This window comes from Haemorhous mexicanus, chromosome 6 (genome assembly GCF_027477595.1).
Source record: "Haemorhous mexicanus isolate bHaeMex1 chromosome 6, bHaeMex1.pri, whole genome shotgun sequence".
Taxonomy (NCBI): Eukaryota; Metazoa; Chordata; class Aves; order Passeriformes; family Fringillidae; genus Haemorhous; species Haemorhous mexicanus.
In genome coordinates, this window is record NC_082346.1 from 54,380,793 (window position 1) to 54,392,954 (window position 12,162).

The 12,162-nt window shown below is 39.9% G+C and overlaps 1 protein-coding gene across 3 annotated transcripts in view; it reads left to right on the top strand.

Moving 5' to 3' along the window:
- Window positions 1-42: 42 nt before the first annotated feature.
- WDR25 (WD repeat domain 25) overlaps window positions 43-12,162 on the top strand; it is a 60,372-nt gene continuing 48,252 nt past the window's right edge. For 2 of the 3 annotated variants that reach the window (XM_059850327.1, XM_059850329.1), the window contains exons 1-2: window positions 91-212; window positions 3,292-4,055. In XM_059850327.1, the coding sequence (XP_059706310.1) occupies window positions 3,351-4,055 (705 nt within the window). In that variant the 5' untranslated portion in view covers window positions 91-212; window positions 3,292-3,350. Of the gene's footprint in view, window positions 213-3,291; window positions 4,056-12,162 lie in introns of all 3 variants that reach the window. The other variant, XM_059850328.1, reaches the window with a different exon arrangement.

Consider the following 12,162-nt stretch of genomic DNA (forward strand, 5'->3'; position numbering starts at 1 on the left):
CTCTCCACTCCGCTCGCAACGGCGGAAAAGGAGCTTCGTCCCGCTCCAGGGGCTGCGGTCTGACCCTGCCCTTCCCAACACGCGGCCCCAGCGCGGGGGCTACGGCACGCGGAACTGTTTGAGTGCGGTGCCTTATTTTCAGCCGGTGCGTGTTTAGAAGCGGCGCGGCGGCGGCCGGCAGGTGAGTTCCGGGCGCGCTGCCGGGAGCGCAGGTACCGCGGGGATGGGACCGGGAACCGGGAACCGGGACCGGGAATCGGCACTGGGAATCGGCACCGGGGCCGGGGCCGGGGGACATTGTCCCGGCAGCACGGATGGCCTCGGCGCCCGGGGTCTGGGGAGAGGCAAGGGCTCTGCGGGAGAGGGAAGGAGCCGGCCTCAGTTGCTGGGGCCCTCCCGGGACCCGCTTCCTTGGATGGGGTTGCTCCGGGGGGGCTGGAGAGGGCCGCGTGTTCGCAGCAGCCTTAGGGCTGGAAGGGCTCTCTGGAGGTTATCCAGACCAGCCCTCTGCCCAGGCAGGGTCACCCAGAGCGGGTTACACAGTAACGCGCCCGGGTGCGTGCTGAATGTCTCCGGACAGGGAGATCCACGCCTGCACTGAGCAGCGTGTGCCGATGCTCTGCCACCCTCCGTGAAAAGAAGCGATTCCTCGCCTTGGGGTGGAACTTCTTGCGTTTTAGTTTGTGGCCATTCGTCCTGTCGTTGGGCACCATGGAAAAGAGCCTGGCACCATCCTCTGGGCACCCGCCTTTGAGACATTTGTATGAATTGCTGCGATCCCCTCTGTTCTCCAGGCTAAACGCGTCTCCCACGGTCTCTCATAAGAGGGATACTCCAGACCCCTCACCATCTTTGTGGCCTCCGCCGAACCCTGTCCAGTAGCTTATTCTTTCCCCCTCGGGGCTGTGGGGCGTTAGGAGCGAGGACGGGCCCGGGGAGAGCTGTGCCTCCCGTCCGACAGCCCCGGCCCCGCCGTGAGCGACCCGCCGTGCTCTGTGCCTTGTCACAGCCCTGCTGGCCTCCGCGGGCACTGTGCCCCTCAGGCTGAACACTTCTTCAATGCCTTCAGATAAATAAATCTTGTGAAAGCCGAGGAAAACCAAAATGCTGCAAACTTTTCTTTTAGCTCAATACATCGCATCATGAATAAATTCACAGTCTAGTTACAGGATGGTTCCAGTCAGATACATTGTGGTTCCCTCCCCGACCCGCCATTTTTCTTTGGTTAGGGCAGTGGCTCTGGGTGGTGTTTCTTTAAAAACAGAAGTTGATGGGAAGTTTTTAGATGAGAGAGATGCTTTGTTGTTACAGAAGTACTGAGGTTTATGGGTGATGTGTGTTATGGAATGGGTTTATGCTGACCAAATCTAATGAGACAGTTTCTTAACAGTATATCATGGGAAACATTTTTAACCTTGTGTTTGCAAGGCACTATCTAGCAATTCTGAATCTCAGCTTGGGTTTTTTTTTTTTTTTTTGTGTTAAAGAAGTAACTCTGTAAGTCTAACTCAATCCACTTGTGTATCTTAGTTTATAGCTTTTAGCCAGAGGTCAGCTTCTTACTATATTTGTTCTTTGGACATGATGCATTTGGCTGGGAGATGTGCTTAGCACTGCAGTACGAACAATAACCACTTGATACAATTACTGAAGTGAAGCCCTTCCAAGCTCCTATTTATGTGTCAGTTTACTGCTAGGAACTTCAATTTACTGGTTTTGAATTGATTTGTTAGCTAAGTTTTCATGAAACACTACTTTTTTCTGTTTAAATGAAATATTGTTGTAATAAATGAAGCTGTATTATTAAAGAAAGATTTTTTTCCTTGCTCTTTTTTGCTGTCACTTATAACTGTCTTAAACTTCAGATAATGACAAAATGTCCTCTAGAGGGAGATCTTGTTGCTTTTATGTGCTGAAATGTTGGTCACCTTGTTCCAGTTAAATGTCTTGATCACTTATCTTGGGAAGGATCTGTGAGGGTGAATGTGTGTGTATTAAGAAGTGCCTGTCTTCTTCATCTGTGCCTAGAAATTTGATAACAGAATCTGGAGTCATGTAACACCTCTGTAAATTATGTGAAACACAGTTGTTTTGATTCAAGTCGATCTAATTCTGAAGTTAAATGAATAATCTTTGCAAGTTCCAGAGTCCTACTCCTGCAGAAGTATTTGTAGGGCCTACATTTGTGGTGTCAATTCTGCAAATGCTTATGGAGATACTGACTTTCATGTGTTCCCTGTTGCCATCAAGATGCTTTTGAGGGCAGTTTCTGTGCTGACCTGAACCAAGAATTTCAGCAGCCTGTCTGAAAGTGTTGTGGGTTAAATCTCTTGAGCGTAATGAGTGCTAACAGCTTGGCAAGGAAACAAAGCAGTAATAAAATGTCACATTTAATCAATCATACCAGTACTTCTTGCCTATAAACAGCAGAACTTGAAATACTGCTTTGCAGACAGATTGGTTGTTTGAATGTAGTTAACTCTATACTCCACATGCACCATACAAATTGTTGGAAAAATCTTGGTGGGATTATAATGAGGGTGAATTGTTCTGCATGTTACATATGCAGTCTTGACGGGAGATTTCTTTCTCCTGGACACATTGAAAAAACCTTATTCCACAGCTGAGGCATCTATGCTCTCATTTTTCTCTAAGTAAATGCAAATAGTGAATTCAGTGTAGCTTCTGGCATATCTGATCTGTAAAACACATGTTCCATATGTGGAACATGCTCTGTGGATATAGTTGGAAAATTTCCTCATACTGCAAGGCTGCTGAAGGGGTCAAAAATGTGTTTACACTTTAACTGCTAGTTGAACCCCTACACACTTCTTTCAAGTCATCTGTAGTGTTAAGAAACAGATGTTGTTAGACTGACTCCAAAACAGTTGTAGTATTTGTATTCTTAGAAATGTATATACAAAACCACTACATAATTAATTAATTTCTTCTCTGTGTGTGTGTGTGAGGATGTGATGCTGGAAGTAAGGCAAAGTAATTTGCTGTATTTATATTGTAAGGCTGTTTTCCTTTTCATCCTCATTGTCCTTGTTTTATGGTATGCATATGCACCTCTGCAATGCATTAAAAAAATGTATGCAAAGGGCTTGGAGGCAAATCATGTTGCTTAATAGAATGTACAGTGTGTTGTAACAGAGGAATAAATTCCATTAATAAACAGAAATAAGAGTTTTGAATTTTTTTTAAGAAAGGCGTATCTATATCCCTGAGTTACTCAAATTGTAGACTCTGTAATTAATTGTGCTCTGAATGATCAATTCTTTATTTTAGATCATAATTTTGGAGGATTGCCGCACTGAGATCTCTGGAGTCTGCTGTGTCTAGCCATAATGAGTTTGGTTGCCTATGAAGATTCAGACTCCGAGACAGAAACTGAAAAGACTGAAGACCCCAGTGCTTCTGGCAGACAGACAAACCAGCTGAGTTCTTCAGTGACTTGTGTTCAGCACTTTGCACCTGGTAGTACAAAATCTACACATGAAATGCACCCTGCTGGGAGTGCTGGCAGATCTGGCTGGAGCAGGGTTTGTGAAGATCCCCTTGAGCATTATGCACAGAATACCAACACTGACTTGGCACCTCCCTATTGTCAGAGGGTTTACTCTGGCCATGCTGCAATATCTGTGCCTTACAGAAACTATGAACAGGCTTCAAGCTCTTCAACAAATTCTGGAAATGGCATTTCCCAGAAGAGAACACATAAAGACATCACTGCTACCCTAAAAGGAATTAGACCATATATCCCAAAACGATTGCGTCAAGAAAATTCCAGTAAGCCTGAAAAAGAAGAATCTGACCAGAGAGGTAGCTCAGATTGTGATGTTAAGTTAAGTGGATCAGGAGAGCAGGCTCTGAGAAAGATCTCTGAATTAATTAAGCCATATTTGGGATCTAAATATAAAGTAACTGAAGTTCCCAAAAGCTTAATATTTTACATGTCTAAACACAGCGGCCCTGTTAATGAAATCCAGTGGTGTCCTATACTGGAACAAAGTCACATGCTTCTCTCAGCTTCTATGGACAAAACAGTCAAGGTAATGTAAAGCAAGATGCTTTGTGGCTCAATCATCATGTTGTATTAAACAATGCTCTTCTGGAAATAACATTCTTGCTTGTGTGTATTTAACAATTCCAATGTACTCAGAATTTGAGGAGATGCTTTATAAGGTTATTATAAACTTGCAGCCTAATCTTTCACTATACCCACAGTTAGTTCCATTAGCTTGGAATTTGATGGGGTTTTTTATTTTTAAATTTTTTTAAAAAAATTAAAAATTATTTTTTGGTGGTTTTTTTTTTATTTCAGTCATGTCAGTGTTTTAGACCTTAAGAAGTTAAATTTCTGCAAGGTCATTTCTCATGATATCTATCAGTGTTTTATCACAATGGCCATGAGCACTAGGGTATGCACATGGATTCTGCCATGAGTCATTAAGCATCTAACTGCCAACACTGGAATAATATTTTGAATTATTCTGACATGCCTGTGTGGCATCTGCTGGAGGAGGTAGATCAGGTCAGATGGGTTTTGCATCTCAGAATTTGTCTTGTCATGATCTAAGGAGTCTTCCCACTTTAATTTGATCAAGGTTGATTGCTCAATACTCAGAGTGAGTTTTCCTCCCAGCTTTAATGAATTTGTTTTCAGTTCTTTGGTAATTTAGTCCAATGAGGCTTTTGTTTTTAAAATGGGTAATGGGTATATGCTTTCCCAGATATAGAGCTGATTGTGCATCTGGGTTCATAGTCTTCTGAAGTGGCCTTGCACAGGAGCATACCTTTGATAAGAGTGCACAGAAAGTGTCCTTTCTGCTGGGAGACATGCTTTATTGCATCTAACATGTATTCACCATGGCCGGCACAATTATTTTCCTGCTTCTAAAATTTAGGGCTTTAGTAAATCTTTAGAAGAACTTCCCTTGTACCTGTATACCAACATAGTTCCTCCATCTTCTTTACCAGGATTTTGAAACCTATTTTTTCTTAAACATTAAATGTAGGAAAAAAATTACCTTTGTTTCTCCTTGCAAGTCTTAGTATATTTGTTATATCTTGGCTTTAGTATATTTGTTATATCTTGGCTTTTGCTTGAAGAATGGACTTAGAAGGAAAAGGCTAAGATATGCAAAAAGTGCTGGTGGATGTTTCTGTTAAGCAGCAATGTAAATTTAGATTGTACAATAATGACCTCTGAATGTCTGAATTGGACCTTTTGTCTTAAATTGTCATATCATCTGCTTAATGTTTGTTGTCTATTCCAGAGCCTCATTTGTACTGACAGTTGAAGTTATGGATGTGTTGAATTTAGTATAAAAATCTAAAATCTGAGTTGTTACTGCAATATAAAATTATTAAAAAATTGAAATATTGACCAGTCTGGTTTGTCTTCTGAGCATAAAGAAAAATTATTTTTCTGAATCAGTGTTACCATGCCTATTTGGAAGCAGGCATTAACAGTAAAGCCAGTTTTTGAAGAAATCTGACTATTTTAGGACCCCCAAACCTTGGAAATTCAATATAAATGAAGTATATCAGTGTTGGCAACACTTCAGAGCATGCCGATCTAAACATTAATGAAGGAATAACGTAGCTCTTAGGAGGTATGTGAAAGCACACGTTATGTTCTGGAGGGCAGCTCGCAGCTCGCAGCCAGCTGTGGACGCGCCTCGCTGCTGTTTCTTAGGGAGCCGCGTCGCAGCCGCGCCGTTACACGCTGGCTGTCCTGGGCAGCAGGGGGCGCGGTGAGACCGAGGATGCACTTGGTGCCAGGCTCCCAGATTCCCTCCCTTTCTGGGGTCGCGAGCACATAAATCCCTGGCGACCGTGGCAGCACTGCTTTACCTTCTGGGAATTGATTTTGGCTGTCTACTGTTGCCTGAAGTTGGCAATTTTCCGGTATAGGCATAAAACAACTGATTGAAAATGCAGGTCAACTTTTCTTTTTCCTCATCCTTTTAACTTCACACAGATTGTATATTCTCCCCCCCCCCCCAAAAAAAAACCCCAAAAACAAACAGCTGCTTGGAATTGCTCATTTAAATCCAGGCAGTGGATGTGTGTCCTCTTTCCCTTTAATGGGAATATGCAGACACTCAGGATGTTTGCATGACTTACTTGCAACATCTGATTTGGGTAAAACTCAAAGCACAGTTAAAAGCCTAATGTCTCTGTATGATGAGAGAGAAGAGGCAATTCAGGCCCTAGAAACTCTGTACTTTCAGTTAGTCACAGGAATAACTGTGACTATTTTTAAGAGTAAAGGTCTTGGATTCAGTCCTTACACCCGGCTTATACATTAAGACGTTTATATTTTAAAGAGTCCAGTATTAGTGGGGATTTCTCAGAGTGGAGTGTTCAAAGTTGAGATGACTGTGGTAGCTTAAGTGGTGCTTGAACCAGAGCTCTATAGCTGTACTCAATTTGTGTAGTGTTTAGCCACTTTTGTATATTTTATCTGTTCTTATAATTTCCTCTTAATAACTTCATCTTTCATCACAAACTAAGAATTTTCCTTTGTGGGAAAGGGTTTTTTTTTTTTGAACTTGGCATGGAGAAGGAAGAAACACTTGCTTTACTTACCTTAGTGATCATAATTTTTTTTATTTCTGTCTAAATTATGATGACCAAGTAATTCATGTCACACAGATGTATGTCTAAAATGTGTACATGGAACTGATTATGTGGTTTTTTTACTTTTTAAGTATGTGTGTGTATCCTGTTTAGATCAGGAGAAAAGAACAGTCTTCCATTTATGTTCTCTCGGGTTGAAAAGTGCACTTTAACATCTTTATGAATCACTATAAGTCGTGCTAAAGTATTTACAATAAATGAGCTGATGTTTTCAGTTTTTGTTGACTGAAGAATAACCTAGAGCTGGAAGATCATCGGAAGTATCTAGTAAAAGTAACTTGCATAGTTAGGAATGAATGAACTGTTTTAGAACATTTTATGGTTTTCTTTAGAAGGGTTGGATCTGATTTCTTTTGTTTTGCTGCATTTAAAACACTTCAAGAGGTGAAGTTGGAAAAAGTATCAGTTTTCAGCTCAGGGGTAGAATTCTTTAGAGTAACGCTCGTGCCAGCAGATGGGGCACCTCAGTGTGTTAGAAAGGAATGGGAACTAAACTGCCTCTGAATGAGGACTCAAAGACTTTAATATTTGCCTCTATGTTGTATGTTGAAAGACCCAATTACAAGTTTCTGCATGTGTTGCTAAATGTCTAAGAAAACCCCTGAGTTTTTGGAGAGACCTGAAAATAAGATAGAACCTCATCTGGGAAGTGATAGGTTTAGCAAATTACCCACAGTTCTTCAAATCTGGAGCATTAATAGAAAAATATTTAATGTTAAATTTTAAATTTGTAGGGAATGGGGAGCTCTTACTGTGGCAGTGCTGCCCTTCACAATTACACTGTAACTGTATTGTGAGTGGCTTATGTTTTTAGCTTATGTATGTATTTTAAGGACTGTGAAACATTGTTGTCTGAACTGATTCAATTTGTTTTCTTTGAATAACCCTTCTCTACCTTCTGTTTGAATAGCTGCTGTAAATGAATTTTAGGCATCTACAGCCATTTTTGGGTTTTCCTACTTAAACACCAAAATAGTGTTAATTATTTTAATATCTCATCTACTGGGTTTTTTGCATAAATTTTGGGAATTATCACTGCTGTTAAAGGTGCCTGATTCCCACAGTGTGGATATTCAGTGCTTTCTGAACATCAGACCTTGTTTAGGTATTTCTGGTTTAGAACCCCAAATGCAGAATCCAGAATCACAGGTTACCGTTGAACACAGCTTTTTTGTCTTTGGTAGCAGAGAACATTAAAAGGTTGTGCCTTTATCAATTGCAGAAACCACAATGCTGAATTCACATTGTCAGTGTCTTTTATTTGGAAGATCTTGTCATTACACAGATGTTAACATTTTCACTAGTTACTGGTGCTGGACTTAGCTTTTTAACAATTGTTCATAACTTCAGCACCCTGTGCCTTTATTCTGTATTTCCTAGTTTGCCTTAAAATTAACTCAAGGTAACATCTTTATATAATCATCTGCTAGCTGTTAATTTTCTGTTTCTCATATTTAATTTAGAGCATCACAGCAGGTGTTATCTTTGTTGCAGACGATTTCTTAATTTTCAGCACTTTCACTCTCCATTGTTAAACAAGATCAAGGAAAGAAAGTGCTGCGATTCTTGAGTATGCAAAATGTATATTAATAGCACTTTGTGTTCTAATACATTGTTGCAAGTTTTTCTTATATATTTTGTTCCCTACTGGCCTAGTTGAATAGTCATTTAGTCACAGCTCTATCGATACAAAGAAAGTAAAAGTTTTTAAAATGAGTTTAATAACATAAGCCTCTTGAACAGGGGCATTGCTGACTTCCCGTGATTAAGAGCATAACAACCATACTGGTTCAGACCAGAGGTCAGTCTCTAAGTGGATGAGTAAGGAAGAACAAGTCAAAGGTTTGTGGTGCCTTTAAGTCCTCTTCTGGTCTGTGCTTTTTTTCAGGTTGGGATTTCTGAGCTCCTAAGTAGTTAATCTTTGTAACTTGCTACCTCAAGAGATTTCTTACAGATACTTCTCCAGTCTTCTGAGACTCTTTTGTGATCATTAGATTTAGAGTGGTATGTTACTCATACTCATTAAATTTAATGTACGGATTTTGGTTCCTGGAGTGTGTCAAATGCCACAAGAAATACAATTTTCAATTATACTTTCAAAGTATTTTATTATTTTGTGATTTTGTGTCTGTTAGGAAAAAGATAGCACAGTAGTATATTCCAGGAATTTTATTATTCTTGATCCCGTTGTATTGGACTGAATGATAGAAGATGATAGCCTCAATCCATAAACTGTGTGTGGCACAGATAGTAACAACACAAATTTCCTAGATATTGGCCATTACCCTGTGTCAGAGTAACAAAATCTAATACTTTTGCTTTCAACCATTCTGTACACAATTCACTTGAAATAGGTAGTGTTTCTTGTTGTTCTGTCACAGGTGTGTCTCTTTATTAAGGAATAAATTTAAGCTGCCAGCACATTTCCTGTACACTCAGGCATGGCTGTCAGATGGCTGTAGCCCTGTCACAGCTAGGCTGGATTCAAACTGTTCACTAAGCAGAGTTAGCTATCATGCTGCTAGTACCTCAAGTAGGACAACTCTTAGATTGATTTTTTCAATAATTGTGGCAACATTCCTTTAACTGTAGGTGACAAATTGGGAAGTCATCCTGTTTGATACATATGTTCTTTATTTGAAGTGTTTTGAAGATCTCTGTTGATGCATTTTTAATGCTGTATATTAAAAATAACAAGTAGTTCTCCCCATTATCTTGGAAGTGGCAAGGAAATGCTTGTATTCTGGGTATTGTGTGCTGCTTACCTAGCGAAAAAAACCATTGTTTTCTTGTTGAAAAGGCTGCTAAATATTAGCAGAAATTTTGAAGCAAAGCTCTCTTTATGAAGGTTCTGGCCTTTCCTCTTCTCTGTTTAGAACTGTGCATTTTTTTTTCCAGTGACTTTAAGATTATTAAAGATAGCAGTACACTTATGTGATAGGCACATGCATGGTAATACCAGCTGTTTTTGTATACCTTGATCATCTTGTAACAAACTTATTTCATACACTTCAATGAGAAGTATCCTCCATCACGCTTATTTTTGTAAGAAAAGGAACATCATGCAGGAAGGAATGTACTTGACCATCAGTGAAAGCTTCCAGCTGTGCCATGGGTAGATGATAATCCAGGTCAGGATGTAACAGATAGCTCTCACAATTGTTCTGCGAAAGCTGGTGACATGTATCAGCAAAGAACAGTTCATCAAAGTGGTGAATTTTGGTCTCTCCATCCCAAAGGTTTGTGTGGGTAAGAGTTGTTTCACATTTGGTATTTTAGTACCTTGATAATGTTTAGAGAGTGCTGTTAGGGAGATATATTTTTTAATTATTTCCTTGTTTCCAGTGATGCAGTTGTCAAGGAAACAGAAATCCTTGTAATGCCTTTGTTCACTTTTTCAGAATCCACAGCTGGAGATGACTTGTATAGTTTTTATTATGTTCTGAGTGTTTGACACACTCTTAGGCCTCAAAGGATTTTTTTCAAAGGAGTATGTTTCTTTGAGTATAAATAGCACCATCCTCATCTCTGTAGGGTTTGATAAGCCATTGTTTCTTTCCTTCTGCACTAACAGAAACTAAATTCAGTACTGCTTTGGATTAGAATTGATCTTAACACTTGTATGAAGATATCATTTGAGGAAAAGGGGGAGGGCAAAAATGCAGTGAACCTCTCAGCTTCTGGGTGAGGTTTTTTGCTTTGTGATGTCATGAGTTTTTTTCCACTTGGAAATTACTCCTGACTTAGGATTTCCTTAAAGAATGCAGGAGTGATACCCCTAGTGTTCTTGTGAAACATTTTTGACTGCTTTATGGCTGTGTGAGAGGATGTGGCTGTGGGGGAGAAGAGTGGGATGGATATTTCACAGTGTAGCTAGTTTGCCTGTGTTTCCCCCTCGCCCCTGCAAAAATAAATTGGGAATTATAAAGAAAAATTTTGAAAATAAAAGTTCTTCCAAGAGCAGGGAAGTTACTGAAGCCTGTCTTTGTTTTGAGTCTGACTACAAATCCTCTTCAATTTCTCTGGAGCTTCTGCAGTGTCTTTTATTCAGCTGCTTATCATGATTAAGCCTTCTGTGAAATTTGGTTGACACTGATCAACAGGTGCAAGGTGGCCACAGGTGAGGTGCACAGGATAACATGGTTGTTGTGACAGTATTATTTTACAAACCTTTTTTCTGTGGAAATCCAAAATTATGGAGACTGACATCTAAATATCCTTAACAGTGATGTGGAAGAAAGGATTCTGTTCTCTCATGTTACCTAGAAAGAGTTTTGGTTACATGTATCATTATTTGCAGAAGTATGAGGAGTTTAAAGTGCTTATCTGACTTTTTTCTTAGCAACCCATCTGTCCTGAATGGGTGAGCTCTGCACTTCCTTTCTGCTGGGAGCTCTTCCAGTTGTTTCCTGTGTCTCTGAAGTAGCAGAGGAGAAAGCAACCTTGTGCTCCTGCCAGGGCAGAGTCAGGGCTAGGGATGGCAGTGGGGCAGTGCCTCTAATGCAGCTGAACTGGGAATGTCCTAAGGAGAGCTCCCCAGTTACACCCAGCACCTGTACGGGCAGCTGCTGGGCAGGCCAGTGGCAGAATGTCAGCTGAGATGGGACAGATGAATGATGGTGTTGTCCCCATTCTGGGTGTGTCAGTAAGATTGCTGGTGAAAAAATCAAGATTTTGGCACTTGGGAAAAAAATGAGCTAAACTAGTTTTAAGTTCTTGTGACTATAATATATTATGGGAGTATAATTTTTTTTTTTGTAACAGTTAAGAAATTCTGAATATTTTTGCTGTTTGAAAATATAAATAAAACCAATCTAACTTTGCTTCTTTTCTAGAAATCTGGCTTTATAGCTTCATCTTGCATACTGCTATATATTTAAAAAAATCTGCCAACAAACCACAAGGCATCTTATGACTTTGATTCCTTACCCTTCTTGGTTTGTCAATGTTGTCAAGGAAACAACTTTTTGAGAAATTTTGCTCTACTTTTTCAGGTTCTATAGAGAGATTACTTGTGTAGGATTTATCTGGAATCTGGGCTAGAAAGAGTTTTCTTGAAGTTTCTATTGTTTTCACTTGCTCTTTTTAAAGCAGATTTTATTTTTAGCATGTGTCATATAGCTGCATCTTCAAGGTCATAATACCAGTGAATGTACCAAGGATTGCTAACACTTGATCTTTGGATGATGCCTCATAGAAAGAATTTAATTTATGCCTTTGCTATATGTTTATTCTATAAAAACAAGTGTTAGTTATAAATTCCCTTTAAATTACAGGAGAAAGAAACATTAGAAAACCCCTTGTTCCTCAAAGAACTTGTTTCATTACTATGGAACTAATGACTTAGAGTCCTTTATCATACATATCATGTTTCATTGCAGTAATTATGTCTCTTCAAAGAAAAAGCATTTAATGGCTGGTGTGGAATTGTTTTGGATTTGTCTTCCAGCTCCTGTGTGCTGGGTGACAGGCTGGTTAGACTGTTAAGGTTGGTCTTTACCTTCACTGTGC